The 15,580-nt window shown below is 48.4% G+C and overlaps 1 protein-coding gene across 2 annotated transcripts in view; it reads right to left on the reverse strand.

Moving 5' to 3' along the window:
• Ddx11 (DEAD/H-box helicase 11) overlaps positions 1–13,846 on the reverse strand; it is a 29,971-nt gene extending 16,125 nt beyond the window's left edge. For both annotated transcript variants that reach the window (XM_038340475.1, XM_038340474.1), the window contains exons 1-9: positions 13,738–13,846; positions 11,288–11,435; positions 8,387–8,632; positions 7,887–7,973; positions 7,435–7,589; positions 3,303–3,354; positions 2,479–2,586; positions 767–854; positions 241–446 (exon numbers count right to left, since the gene is read on the reverse strand). In XM_038340475.1, coding sequence (XP_038196403.1) covers positions 241–446; positions 767–854; positions 2,479–2,586; positions 3,303–3,354; positions 7,435–7,589; positions 7,887–7,973; positions 8,387–8,632; positions 11,288–11,431 — 1,086 coding nt within the window. In that variant the 5' untranslated portion in view covers positions 11,432–11,435; positions 13,738–13,846. The remainder of the gene's footprint in view (positions 1–240; positions 447–766; positions 855–2,478; positions 2,587–3,302; positions 3,355–7,434; positions 7,590–7,886; positions 7,974–8,386; positions 8,633–11,287; positions 11,436–13,737) is intronic.
• Between the last annotated feature and the right edge of the window lie 1,734 nt (positions 13,847–15,580).

Below are 15,580 nucleotides of genomic sequence, written 5' to 3' on the forward strand. Positions count from 1 at the left end.
CAATGGTGGCACATACCTTTAATCCCAGCACTCGGGAGGCAGAGGCAGGCAGATCTTTGTGATTTCAAGGCCAGCCTGATCTACAAGAGCTAGTTCCAGGACAGTTTCCAAAGCTACAGAAAAACCCTGTCTCGAAAATCAAAAAAAAAAGAAAGAAAAAGAAAAAGAGGAATGAGAAAGCTTTGTTCTGTAAGCCCCAGTTAGTACAAGAAGTACTTCCCGTTTCTCCAGCACACTCACCTGGGCTGCAGGGATGGCGAAGCGGCTTCCGTAATAGGGGCAGGCCCGTGCTTCCTTCCCAAGGGACACAAGCTGCTCCATGTCCTTCACCTCCAGCAGAATCTCGTCCCGGAGAAGCTGCATCTGCTCATGGTTGTGGAAGGGGCAAGAGGTCTGGATCTTCCGTCTCTTTCTCTTTGACTTGTCTTCCACAGCTCCGTTCTTCTCTGTGGCAGGACAGTTGAAAGAAAGCAAGGACAGGAAGGAGCTCTGGGTCAGAATTGGTGAGTGGTATTCGAACATGCTCCCTTGCTGCTGACTGTGGACTCAGCAGAACACTCTGGAATTTGTCTTTATATTCGCCATAAAGAGATGGCACAAACGCTGACCCTGACCCAGGAAGCATGAACAGTCTTGCCCATGGAGGGGGCCTGAGGAAGGAACTAGGGCCTGCTTGGCCATTATTTCTGGGAAACACAGTCTTCATCACCATGGCCCTGTTATAATCCCACCACTCCGCCCGCGCAGCTCACGTTCCCGTGCGCACCGTGTTTGCTTCTCTGCATGTCCACACAGCGGTCATTCATAAGTTGCACAGAACTCAGGCTTTTTACATCCTCATTCACACAAAGATTCTATAAGGCAGGAGAGAAGAGAGAGAGCGACGGCCTTCAGGTACACTGGGCTAAACCTCAGCCACCAAGCTCCCCTCAGTCAACCCTAGATGTTGTCTCATCTTGACCAGCTTCCCTTCCTTTACAGAATGGACCGTTAATATACATGTGACCGCTGAACTGCTCTTCCACCGTCCTGGATGAAAGAAACTTGCTTGTGCCCAAGGTATAGCAACATAAAACTCACCACCTTTTGAGCCTGGAGCTGCCTTCAAATGGGCCGCCCCACTGTGCTCTGTACCGTCAGTGCTGACGTATTTACTCTTAGTTTGTGTGGGGGGTGCTTTGCCTGCATGTGTGTCTGTGCACCACGTGCATGTCTGATCCCCAAGGAGGCTAGAAGACAGTATACGATCCCCTGGAACTAGAGTTACAGAGGGTTGTTAGCTGCCATACAGATGCTAGCAACTGAACCTGGGTCCTCTGGAAGAGCCACAAGGGCTCTTATCCACTGAGCCATCTCTCCAGCCCATGTTTATATTTGTTTTTTGAAACTTGCTTCTTTGCAGTTAGAGCCCTGGCCCCATTTGGATAAGAGAGGTTGGAGGCAGGCGCTATTTGGTTGGTTGGTTTTGAGTTTGGGTTTTTCTTTTTTGTTTTCTTGAGACAGGGTTTCACTGTGTAGCCCTGGCTGTCCTGGAACTCACTCTGTAGACCAGGCTGGCCTCAAACTCAGATATGTGCCTGCTTCTGCCTCCCCATATGCTGGGATTAAAGGCGTGCACCACCACCGTGCCTGAATTTATTTAAATGTACTGATTTTCTGTTTCTTTCCCATTCAAAGGGTGAGGTTTCTGTGAAGTTTTTCAGGAAACAGTTTATTGAATAAAATATAATGTTCTTTGTTGTGGTCTCTGGAACTGGATGCGAGAAATATGACCAACAGTACTTTTTGTTTGTTTGTTTTGGTTTTTCGAGACAGGGTTTCTTCTGTAGCTTTTGGAGACTGTTCTGGAACTAGCTCTTGTAGCCCAGCTTAGCCTCGAACTCACAGAGATCTGCCTGCCTCTGCCTCTGCCTCCCGAGTGCTGGGATTAAAGGCGTGGACCACCACCGCCCGGCTCCAACAGTATATTTTTTAATTTCTATTTTTTGAGATTATAATTACATTGTCTCTCCCCTTTCCTTTCCTCCCTACAAACGCTCCTTGATCTCTTCCAAATTCACAGCCTCTTTTTTCGTTAACTGATATCACACCCATATATGTATATGTACAGGCATATATATTCTTAAATATGGCCTTCTCAGTCTGTAACTATGTTTTAGGGCTGACCATTTGGTCTTGGATAACCAATGGTGTGCTCTTCCCTGGGAAAGACTGTTTCTCCGCTCTCAGCATTTCTTAGTTCAGCTCGACATCTGTGATCCTGAATACGGACAGGTGTCCTTTAAAGAGCAGAAATGCTGCTGACTATTAAGATTCACTACCCGGCTTCTCCTGCACCTTCTACAGAACAGTAAGGCCAGCGACGGAGCAGAGCTCCCATGCCCACCTTGCCTTCACTCCACCACTTTCCTATGCCTAGGCCAAGAGACAAGGCAGAAGAAGGAACCTTCCTGGGCTGACCCTGCCCCCTTTGTTTACCTGCCGAGAGCCAAGAGAGACTAGCCGGGTTTCCTTGCCAAAAGGGCTCTTCCGTACTTCCTGTATAAACTGGGCCAGCTGTGAGTGTGTCCGACTGCAGTAATAAATCTGATGAGAGGAACGCAAGAAGATTCAAAGAGGTGGGTTATAGCTCACAGTGGCCTGAGGTCCTGCAGGAGGGAGCGGAGGGGTTACGTGTGCACTCTTTCAGGCTGACAGTGAGTCAGCTCAGGTCAGGTGATGCCTGAGGAGGGCCTGCCGGTGCTCTAGGAGTTCAAGCAGCTCCAAGGACTCAACTCTCTCAACTCACACTTGGCCTCGAGCCCTACCACAAAAGAGGAGCTGGGGAGAACACGGGTGCACATTCTGGCTGCTCAAGGATTCAGCCGCGGAAGGAGAGAAAAGTTCAGGGAAGGACACCAACTTTCAACAGAAAAGACATAGCTCGGATGGAGTCATGTATTTTAAAACAGAGAGGTGTCATGCCACACATAGCTCATGACACTCCACGAATGTGAAATACAAGCAGGAAGAGAAACACACCACGAGAGTTCAAGAATAAGGAGGGTACACTTGCTTGCTCCTCCCTTGCCCTCACCACTGCCCACTGCAGAGGGGAACTCTGTGAGTCCCTGGCCCACAGTGGCTGCTCCTTCCAAGGCCTCCCCTCAGAGCCTAGCTAGTCAAGGGAGCAACAAGAAGCAATGCTATGCATTGGGAAGCACACACCTCAGAGCCAAAACTGCTAGAACCAAGAGTCCCAGACCTAGAAACTCCCCTTTCCCTGCTCTAGAAGGATCCAAGGAGTTGACAGCTTAGCTCACCTTCGTTATATGTTCTTCCTCCAAGTCATCCTCATCCTCATCCTCATCCACTCTAAGAGAGAGACAAACAATGAGATGAGTTTTCATGCTACACTCGGGACAGCTAAATACCTAAACTCACTGTAATGTGCTCTGGGCGCTCACTGACAAGCAGGATGGTGGTGGCCCTTTATTCAGACATCAGCAGAACTGAGGGGCAAGCCCTGAAGACAACACAGACACGTTCCAGGGAACTGCCGAGACCTGCTCTCAGGACACCCCACACAAGCACTGCCGCCACTGCTGCTCAGGTCTGCACCCAGAGGCCACTCCCCTGTCACCTCAGGGCCTTTAACTATTACCTCTCTCCAGCATAAACACTGAAGCCTCTTCCCTGTCCTCCTGAGTGTGGCTGGGGCTTTGCCTTGCCCCACCACAGGTTATAACGACACCCCATCTTTTTTTGTTTTTATTTTATTTTTTGAGACAGGGTTTCACTAAGTAGCTCTGACTGTCCTGGAACTGGCTCTTATAGACCAGGCTGGCCTTGAACTCACAGAGATCTGCCTGCCTCTGCCTCCCAAGTGCTGGGATTGAAGCCAGGCACCGGAACCAAGCTTCTCTGGTTTCTGCTGTGCCCCAGGGGCCAGCCAGAGCCTGGCTACAAGAATCCTGTGCACATTTCCCCAGTGCAGCCACACTGCCTTCTGGAACAAGTGAGATGTCAGTTCTGACCACAGCTTCCGCCTGCCCTTCCCAGAGGAAGGACCCCCTGCACTGGGTCCAGGAAAGGAGAGTCAGCCAACACTGCCTGGCTCCAGGGAAATCAGATCTCCTGTATGAACACACTAACTTAATAGCGTATCATGCAGAATTTTTTTTTTAAAAAAGGGGGGTTTCCTTTCAAATCACTTTTTTAAGATTTTATTTATTTTGTATACTGTGTTCTGCCTACATGTCTGCCTGAAGGTCAGAAGAGGACACCAGATCTCATTACAGATGGTTGTGAGGCACCACGTGGGTGCTGAGAATTGACTCAGGACCTTTGGAAAAGCAGACAATGCTCTTAACTGCTGAGCCATCGCACCAGCCCTGGAATCAGTTTTTTAATGCCATGTCTTGGGGTTTGTAAAGATTAGCTGGAGAGCTAACATGTCAATAAGGAGCTGTTGTTTCTGTCAAAAGCCGGAATGTGTATTGCTCACACAATCGGGGCAGTTCGCAGGAACTGGATAAGAGAGTTAAAAAAAATGGCTTTTCCTTTTTCAACAAGATCTCACTACATACTCCAGACTGATTTTTTGGTTTGGTTTTATTTTTTTCTGTTTTATTTTGTTTTGTTTTTCTGCTTTTCAAAACAGGTTTCTCCACGTAGAACACGCTATCCTGGAACTCACTCTGTGGACCAGGTTGGCCTCAAACTCAGAGATCTGCCTGCCTCTGCCTGAGTGCTGGAATCTGCGTATCACCACCGCCCTGCACCCCCACGTAAGTCTAACATCCTCCCACCGCACACTCTCACCTTCTGTGATTACAGGCATATGCCATACTGCCCAGGTAAGAGCAAACACACTGAGCATGGGATCTGGGTGTCCACAGAGGGGCTGGTGTCTGTACCGGGACAGAAGCTAGAGGGTCTGCTGTCCTTGTCCAGACTTTAGGACGTACTTCACTGCTCTGATTTTAGTGATGCCACTGAAGGGCTCTGCTTGGTCTTTGTCCACCAGGGCTCCATAAAAGGAACGGACACTACAAAACCACCATCCACGATGTCGCCACCTCCTGCTACAGGGCTACGGGCCTGCAAGTGCCTTGAGTAACTGCAGGGTTGACTTTACAAGGCTTAGCCTAGAACCTTCTCCCCATCAGTGACTCACACCCCCCCATCCCTTGGGGAAAACCAGGAAGTTTTGGTGGTGGAGGGAAAGGCAGGGGCGCCTTTTCCACAAAGGACAAAAGCTAATGAGGGCGAGATCTACACAAAACTTTCTTCTAGAAAGTTTCCAGCAGAAACAGGACAGGCAGTGTACATTTTTAGTCCGACTCAGTGACTCGGTTCATGACCTTGGCTGTCACTGAGGGAACGGAAGGCGAAGTAGCAAAGAGCTGGGGACATTCCCAACTCAGGTATAGAGACAGAGAAGTGGGGACTGTCAGCCTTCGGCCAATATGACGAAAGCCACAAGTCCTCTGCTGCATTAAGAGGTGCTCCACACACACAGCTATAAACCTGAGACATTATCTACAGCATTTCTGGAATTCTCAGAACGGGACAAAAAGCAGCTGTGTGTGCATTCAGGTCAGCTGGCGTGCACTGAGTACACACAGGACAAATATGACCTCAGTTCTGGAGATGAAAGCTTACATAGCAGCCTGGTTCCTCCCCGGAACCTCATAGCCAAGCTCGGCTGAAAACAGGGGGAGCTGGATGTGATGGCACACGCCGGAATCTCGGGACTCTGAAAACTTATAGACACGGAGGCAGGAGGATCACCTTGAGTTCTAGGCCAATCAGCACTGTGGTACATAGTGAGTTCAATGCCAGTTCTGGGCTAGAGTGTGAGACCAGGTCTAAAAATGCCGAGGGAGAAAAGGTGAAGGGCTGACACAGAGGCCACAGAGACACTGGAGGGGCTTTGAAGGAAGTGAAGACACTTGCCTCAGGAGGAGAGAGGGTGTTTGAACATTCAAAAACCCTCAAACAGAGAAGGGGAGACAACGCACTTAGGAACCCAAAACAGCTGCCCCACCAGTGTCTGGCAAAGGGTGGTTGTGAGTCAAACGGGTGTGTTACATAAAGCCTTTAAAGTGCCTAGATTCATCCCTCAACTATCCATGCAGGATTTTATGCTATGGAGTTACACTAGAAACAATCAGTCTATGTGACAACCACAGTGTCCACCAGGGCATACGACATACAGGACCTGTCACGGTCTTTAGAGGAACAGCAATAAAGCAGCTTAATCCTTGTGCCATTGGGAATAGCCATGAACCTTAATGTTTGAAGGGCCTTTTCTACTACTAGAAATGGAACATATATATATCACTCTCTGGCTTAGAGAACTCCTCCCCAGTCTCCTGCTGTACTATGACAGCGAGACAGTATTTACTGGGCTCTGAGGCTTACAGAAACTTCTGTCAGCCTCAACCTCGGGTCTTCTCTCTCTTCCTCTGTCTCTCTTGTGTTCTGATATTGGGTTGGGCCTCCCCTCAAGTACATACTGTCCCCACTTTCAGCTTAGAGGTCCCTAATCAGAGCCCTCATGCCCGGGGCTTTCCGAAGCCTCAGAAGGCCTCACCTCTGGAGTGACTCCATGCACTACGCCACTACCTCATCTTCCTCGCAGCAAACCTAGCGGATTCACACGGGTGCTGTGTGCTTATTTACCACTCATCTTCCCAGCCCGTTCACGGACAGGGTTACCCCCCAGCCCATCTCAACTGGCTAATCGGGGTTCCCGCAGATTAGTCCCACACAGAACCTCAGCTAGGGAGAGGCCCCGTCACGTCCACCTGTGGTCACTGAGCCTACTTGGGGTATAACTCCAGGCTGCAGCACTGGACCAGGAGTTCCCCCACTGGAGTTAAGGTAGGAGTGAGGAAAGAGGACCTGGAGAGGCGCCGAGAGATGCAGAAGTGACCAAGTCCCTCCCATCGGGGTGTCCTGGTTCACCCACAAGAGAAGCTCATAAAACAGAAACCTGCTGTTCTGGACCAGAAGCCTTAAAACAATGTCCAAGCTTGAGTCAGGGACTCCTTGACAGTTAGGACCATCACTCCACACATGCTTAGGTTTAGTGGTAGGGAATATGGGCTCTAGAGCCAGGTGGATGAGGTCCAGGCCCAGCTCTCCCCTCCATTTATGAGCCCACAGCAATGGCCAGTATGTGGCACCTGACCAATCCATAGCCTCCAGGATTCCACCACTGAGCTACCATGGGGAAAACTACCTCAGCATACACAAGAGACCAGCAAAAGGTAAAGGCCAGTCACCAGCATTTGTGGACCCTAAATAAAAGCCCCACTAGAGTAAATGGGCAGGTGGCTATCAGGCCTCTCATTGGGTGCTTCGGAGTATCTCGGGCCTGACACTCCGGTCTGAGGGCAGAGCTGCCCAGCAGGGCTGGAGACGGACATGTAGCAGTGGTCTCACCTGCTGGCTCTTCTCTCCTCGTCACTCTCGTACTCTGCCAGAACCAGCTCCTCCTCCCCGCACTCCAGCTGCTCCAGCTGTTCCAGTCCCATCCCACCAGCCAACATCTCCCTGCTGAGGCGAAGGAGAGTCTCGGTCTCCTCCTCTTCCTGCTTCTGGGGAGGAGCAAAGATACAGAAAGAAGCCTCAGTCCTGGGGCTCCCAGCTGACTCCCCGAAAGGGCTGGCCATGGGTACTGCCATCGCCAAGGGCAGAGTGCCCACATCCATCTCATAACATGAGCCTCCCTACCTAACTCAAGAATTCCTCTCCCCGACTCAGATCCTCCACCACTTAAAATCCCTAGCTGTTGGCTAAGGAAACGGGGCCAGAGGAGCAAGGAGTGTAGTCTGCCACTTCAATCCCAGGCCGCATCCAGCTGTCTCATGCGCCACAGGCCTCCAGATGCTCACCATGCGCTTGGCTGCAAATCTGAGCCTTCCATCCTGACAGACCTGCTGCAGACGCTCTTCCCGCTTCCTCCTCTTCGCCTGCTCCTCCTAAAGGACAAGGACACAGCAGAAAGACTCCTGCAGGAGGGGCACCCCAGGCCTTTCTCGGCAAGGAGTCTACTGAGGGGCTTCCTGCCATTGCAACACACCCTGCCTCCATCTCTGCAGGTCTGGCCCCACTGCTCAGTGCAAAGGGGCTGCATCCTCTCTTTCTCTAGCGCACACAAAAGTCATTCTTCAACTGAGTCCTCGCCGGGTGAGTGAGAAATGAAACCCTTAAAGCCATAAAGGAAAAGGCCTGCTCACCTCCTAAAGAGACAGCGATAGCCACACACCAGTTCACAGAGGGCTGAGAAGCCCCAACACAAAGATGACATTCCTCAATCTTGTAATAAGTTGAAAATAATCAATGACGCTTGTTTCCCTGATCACGTCCCTTTCTCAGCCCCCTCAAATCTCACCTTCAGCCTCTCCACCAGGTCCCTTTCTTCTTTCTTCTGGACAAATTCAGTGATCCAATCGGGTTCTCCAGCAGGCCTCGGGGTGCCAGAGGACTCTTGGCAAGATGAGGAAGACAGGAGCGAGTTCTTCCCATCGCACGTGGGGCCAGACCCAGGTGCAAGGAGATGAGCCTCTGCTTGTAATCTCTTCTGTTCAAAGTCACGGAGCCAGGAGAGGGCCCCACAAATGAGACTTAAGGACTTGCCCTGCAAGAAGAAAAATGACCTTAATCAAGGCCAGACGCAAAGCTCCCCAGACGGATAGCTTTCCCCACTAATAATAAGAAGCTGCAGTTCCCCACTAATAATAAGAAGCTGCAGTTCTAAGCATGAGGATGCTCTAAGACCAGCTATAAAGGAAAGGAATGAGTAACAGAGTCCACAGAAACAGGAAAGGGATGTAAAGCCTGGCCCAAGAAGCAAGAATGAGCGGCTTTTAAACCACAAAGCTTCACGTTCCGAAAGAATTTGAGTGTTTTCTCAACATACAAACACTGCAAGTTAATATAACTACTAAACAATGGTGAAAAAAATACATTACTAGCCAAGAAATACAAAGCATCAAATCCCAAATTCTTGCCATAACGACATCTGACTCTATGCTTTAAGGCGACTGAAGTCCAGACACAACATAATCAGTCACATGTGCTCCTGCTGTTGAGACAGCTGCTATCCAAAACACTCTTCTTGACGATGCTCAGTTTCCATGGTCCCTTTCACAGGCTGGCATGCAAGCCCTGTGCTTAATTCCTAACTCTAGTGTCTCAGGATGTGAACTTACCTGGAAACAGATCACAGTGGGTCCAATTAGTAAACATGAGGCTCTTAGGTAGGTCCCAATTCTTACAAGGACTGGGAACCTTATGAAAAGGGGACATTTATCATGATGGGAAACCCACAGAAACAGCTGACTCGAGCTAGTGGGAGCTCACTGACTCCAGACTGAACTAGGCCCTCTGAATGTGGGTGACAGTTGTGTGGCTTGGGCAGTTTGTGGGGCTACTAGTAGTGGAACCAGTATTTATTCCAAGAGTATGAAGTGGCTCTTTGGAGTCCATTCCCTATGGCCATAAAAGTTGCAAACTGAAGCCGGGCGGTGGTGGCGCACGCCTTTAATCCCAGCACTCGGGAGGCAGAGGCAGGCAGATCTCTGTGAGTTCGAGACCAGCCTGGTCTACAAGAGCTAGTTCCAGGACAGGCTCCAAAGCCACAGCGAAACCCTGTCTCGAAAAACCAAAAAAAAAAAAAAAAAAAGTTGCAACCTGAGAGGGCTGAAGTGAGTGGGTGGTAAAGCGCTCCACTGGTATGCTTGAGGCCCTGGTTTGATCTCAAGTAATATAAAACAGAAAGAGTAAAAATAATAATACTATCGGTACTAAAAAAAAAAAAAAAAAAAAAAAAAGTCCAATGCAGCTTGTTAAAAAGCTGCAGATCCAGCCCGATGGAGCTGCACGCCTTTAATCCCAGCACTCAGGAGGGCAGAGGCAGGCAGATCTGAGTTCAAGGCCAGCCTGGTCTACAGAGTGAGTTCCACAATAGCAAGTATTACACAGAAAAACCTTGCTTCCAAATAAAATAAAATAAAATAAAATAAAATAAGCTGCAGATCAAATGCTCACCTACATCATGGAACAGTCTTCACCAGGCACCCAGAAAATGCTCCCACTGACCTTATAGAGCAGCGGTTCTCAGCTTTCCTAATGCTGCGACCCTTTAATATAGTTCCTTGTGTGTGGTGACCCCCAACCATAAAAATTATTTTTGTTGATACTTCAAAACTGTAATTTTGCTATTGTTATGAATCATAATGTAAATATTTGCTATGTGGGATAGCGGATAGGCAACCCCTGTGAAAGGGTCATTCTTACTCCCCAAAGGGATCACAAGCCACAAGCTGAAAACCACTGGGATAAAAGTTAGGAAAAGAAACAACAGAGTATCCCAGGAGACAGACTTTCTGTCCCAGAATCCTGGGTGTCAGTACTTGTTCATTCAGGAAATCCATATGAAGAGCCTCCTGGAGGCCAGCCTCGCCAAGCTCCACAGATGGCAGGCATGCAGTTAACAGGGACCAAAGGCTCCTATATCTGGAAGGCTGAAGCCTAGAGTCTGAGAATCTTCACACCAAAATACACCACTCACTATCCCATAGTCCTCACTATGCAAGGTAGTAATACACCAAAGTACTGGAAAGAAGCTGGGGACCACAGCCCTATTCAGTCTCAACAGTCCACCTCAGATACATCCCTCATGCAATCTGGGTCAGGAAGGAAAACGTAGGGCCCCTTGGTTGCCTCCCAACGACTTATATGCTACACTCTAAAACAGCATGCTGAACCTGGGGGAAAGTCACACCCGTGTTTATGGCCCTCAACATCCAGGCTGCAGTGTGCCAGAGAAATCTCAAAAGCACTGATGCTATGCTACAGCTTGCATTGCAATTTTATTTTATTTTTTTTAAATATTTATTTACTTATTATGTATACAATATTCTGCCTGTGTGTCTGCCTGCAGGCCAGAAGAGGGCATCAGATATCATTTTAGATGGCTGTGAGCCACCTTGTAGTTGCTGGGAATTGAACTCAGGACCTTTGGAAGAGCAGGCAATGCTCTTAACCACTGAGCCATCTCTCCAGCCCTGTATTGCAATTTTAAAGTCTCGGCTGCTAGCCTGGTTTCTCTCAGCCCGTGGTGCTGTGCTAAACGGTTTAATAGAGGAAGTGACCGTTATGCGTTAAGATAAACTGATGACTCCTGTGCCGAGCTTCTTCTCAAGGAAGGCAATGTCTGCACAGAAATGTCAAGGTAAGTAAGGTGACCTCCACGTTGTCTGAGTGACGCTCCCTCATCCCTCACGCTCACCGTGCCAGTTGGACTCTCAAATATCCCAATCTTGCCAGCCTCCAAAACCTTGTAGAGCTCCGCCATGAAGTCCTTCTGAATAGGATAGGGTGGGAAGGGAAAAGGGAAATGGACGCCACCCATATCCTGGTTTTCATCAGCCATCGCCCTAGAGTTAAAAAAATAAGAGAAATCTATAGCTTTCTATAGACCCATAAAGCAGCTTGAAATCTACAAAGCCCAAAGCACAGTTTTCCCACTTGCTACAGAATTTCCTTCTTGGTTGTATATTTTCTGGCAAGTAGAGACCACGTTCTGTCCATTTATACACATACATGATCTACCAGGACCATGCAATCCATCTAGTGATGCTGGTCAAATATTATTATTAGAAAGTCCAGCACAGGAAAGCCCTAAGATGAGCCTCTGGCACTGCTGCCGGATGCCCTTCCAAAACCTTCACAAAAGCAGAGCACTTCCCTAGGTGAAGGTCATTGGGGTCACAGTTGGCCCTTGTGATTCCTCCTCCAAGGCCTCTACAACGGGGCGCTCCATGCCCCAGCTGCCTCACCTGCTCCTGGGATGAAGGCCCCATAAACCTATAGATTTCCCACAGGACGACCAGGCTTCTTCAGACACAGTACTGGTTCACACGCACAGCCTCCTGCATCAGACAGCGCACGTCTGCTTGTCCTTCTCCTAAGCTCTACTACAACACAAGCAGCGCTATCTACTGGTCATTTTTTCTGGCCTTAAGACCTAAGAGCTTTCTGGAGCTCCCTCAAGGGGATGATCTCTGACCTAACTCCCCTGAAAAAACCAGTTGTTTGGTTCCAGTCTGGAAGAACGCTTTTCACAGCCACTAATCTCTGACTGGAATGGCTTCCCAATACCAAGGCCCTAGCGTTCCTCTTCCCTTGCCAGGCCAAGGGCCCTCAGCTCCATGTGTGTTTCCTTTCCATCTCCTCTTCTGAAACTGTTCTCCTCAACCATCTCTGCCATCTGGAGGTCACACTCATCCACAACCCTCTTGAGAGTTAACTGGACAGGTCCATCTCTTCTAAGTCCAAATAGTAATAACCCCAAGACCCAGTTCATTTTTAATAAATTGAAAACCTTTCTTTTTCTATACTGTCCTAAATGGCCGTGATGGTGCCAATCCATTTACGAGGAAAAGTAGTTGCCAATGTGTTGTTCTTCCAGTTATAGTTAGGGGTAGAAAAATGACTACCCAAGTGGAGAAATGTCCAGAACAAAACAACAAAAACTAAAATCCAAATAACAAAGACAATTCAATAATAAAAAGAGCTATGTAACTGAAAAACCATTAAAAAACATGAAGGTAATAAACAGGGGCTGGAGAGATGGCTCAGCAGTTAAGAGAACTTGCTGCTCTTCCAGAGGACCCAGGTTCAGTCAATTCCCAGCACCCACATGGCAGCTCACACCTGTCTCTAACTCCAGTTCCAGGGATCCAGATGTAAATGCAGGCACAATACCCATACACATAAAATGATAAAAATAAAAAGTTTTTAAAAGGTAACCAAAAATAAAAATAAAAAGGTAACCAACAAACTTTGAGCATTTGGCACGTGTTAAACACGCTGCAGTCTTTCCCCCACCCCTTTTCTTATTATCTCAATCTATCACCAACATCATAACAGAACTTGGCTGCTGGATGTTGATGTTAAATAACTGCAGGCTGGGGGCACAGCTCACTAGCAGCGCTGAGCTTGATCTCCAACAGGAAGCTGTTGGGAATGTTAAAGAGGGAAATTATTAGTTACTCCAAGAAGAAAACCATGGGTTTAACCCAGGTCCATAGAGCTCTGCTTCGGTCAAGATCACCTAGGTACAACAGAACCAGCAAGACTAAAAAGGCGATTCCCTGGAAAGTAGTCGGAGGTGACGAACGCTATCTCGGGAAAACCAGGCACACGGGCCGCTTGCTGACAGACGGGAACTCCCTACATACGAAAACTGCAAAGTAGCCAGGATTTCAGGACAGGGCAGAAACCATGACGTTTATGCTACTTTTATTGCCAATGTGGTAGATTTACACCCCATCTTCCTTCCTGAATCCTCAAAGATGCAGAGCACGTAACAACTGCCAAACTGAATCTCAGGTTAACAATTATCAATAAACTTGTGTCTTCATGTTTAACAGAGGCGGTAATGGTACACCCCTAACGTTCGCTAGATAAAATAATTCCCTGGGAAATCGCTTAATACAGCTTTCGTAAATTTTAGCACTCAACACGCTACGCACATTCAACTGAAGGCGCCGGCCGGGCAGCCCTCGCATTGGTTCTTTGCCTGTCAATCACGCGCTGTCTCCACCCCCCCCCAAACTTCCGGCCGCTCCGCGCGCTCTGTGCATTCCGCCCCCTAGCCCTCTCGGGCAGCCTCCTCGGTTTGCGTCTCCGCTCGAGCCTCCCTTCTCGATTCGCTTCCTACGCAGCCGAACTCACCCTCAACCGCAGAACGGTCTCGCTGAAACGAGCAAGCAACGCGTGTCTTCTGCGGGGGTTGAATCGCTGCTCCACCGGAGTGTCCGCCCGCAGGAAAACCGGCCACGCCCCCGCGCCACTGCGCCTGCGCACTTTGGAGTGGCGTGGGTGTAAGTGTCCTCCTCTAGTGTGAGTCTTGATTGAGCCTTGATCTGGCCCTCGAAGTTCGATTTTTGGTTTTCCAGATTATCGTTTTTAAATAAGACTTTTCTGGAACAATATTAAACGTTAAAAAAATTATCAGATATCAGATGTACACAAAGCATTAATTAAGAGGGGTTTTTTGGTGTAGTCCTTCAAGCATATATTTATGAATTTTTCCTCCTTAATATAGATATTGAATTTGTTTTACAGTAATGGAGGTGCAAAGTTGTACTACGGTGAATTAATTAGAGTTGGGGAATGCAGAATAAAAAATTGGCAGGCCCCAGGAACAGTCTGTCGAGATGTTTTTTTGTCACTAGTTAGAAAAGCACACACAGCACAGGGGGCATAGCGACAGTTACAAAAGCACACACAGCACAGGGGGCATAGCGATCAGTCCATACTAGTCTTTCTGTTTATTGCATAAAGGACAATGGACACGACCCACTTTCAGAGGCTGTAGCTAAAAGTCCTAGCCACAACCTCAAGCTTGGGACCCTTCTCCCTCTCTTTCCCAAGAAACACAAGGATGATTCGTTCTCTGCCCTTTAGTGCCCGTTGTATAAGGAGCTGGGCAGTAGCTGGACTTAATCCTTGGTGGGGTCTGCTAGCCTTTAAATAACTATGCTGGTTTTGTTATCACCTAGATGTAGGCATCAAAGGCTCAAGACAAAGCGTGCAGTAGCTAACCTTTGTGGGGGTCAGCCATAGTAAGCTAAGTATGGATGGGTCACCCAAAGGAAGTTCTTTATTTCCAACCATTATCACCTGCCAGAGTAGAACTCAGCCCTCGATAAATTTAGTAGGAGGCCCGGGTCTCAGTAGTTTACCCTGAAGCAATACCTGGTAGCAGAAAAAAAAAAACCACAAGCTGAGATTACCCGACCACCGCCCAGGAGCAGACTATTCAAAGGAAATGCCTGACATTCCAACCACTGTGTATAGGTTCACCTGCCAGCGCACCTCACCAGGACACCCCTAGACAAATGTCAGCCAGTCAGAGGTCCTGAACCTCAGAGACCCCTCATCCCCACCTTTACTACTATAAAAACCCAGTTCTAATTGACCTCGGGGTTCTCTGGTTATTCCAATACATTGGACATGAGAGACCGAGTTTGCAAACTTCATTAAAATAAAGGCTCTTTGTTTTTACATGCAGGACTCGGTATCCTTGTTGGCTTTTACAGGGACTTCGCGGATTTGGGCATAACACCTTCATAGATGGACCACAGTCTTCCTTGGTGACCTCATATCCAGCTCCTTGCCTGTGGGATGGGCTGGGGACAGTGGAAGGCTTTTTAGAAATTGTTCTCACAGTTTAGTCTGTTAGAAACAGCTGCATTAGGATCAAGAATATGTAAACAGGGGCTGGAGAGATGGCTCAGAGGTTAAGAGCATTGCCTGCTCTTCCAAAGGTCCTGAGTTCAATTCCCAGCAACCACATGGTGGCTCACAACCATCTGTAATGGCCTGCAGGTATACACACAGACAGAATATTGTATACATAATAAATAAATAAATATTAAAAAAGAATATGTAAACAGGCATCAGTGTCTTTGGGGTGTTTCTTAGGGAAAGGGAGGCTTCATAGGAATGAGAACCGGACATGCTCACACCGGCTTTGTCTTCTCAGACCTCAGTCCTTCCTCTTCTCTGACTG

This window comes from Arvicola amphibius, chromosome 8, assembly GCF_903992535.2.
Source record: "Arvicola amphibius chromosome 8, mArvAmp1.2, whole genome shotgun sequence".
Lineage (NCBI taxonomy): Eukaryota > Metazoa > Chordata > Mammalia > Rodentia > Cricetidae > Arvicola > Arvicola amphibius.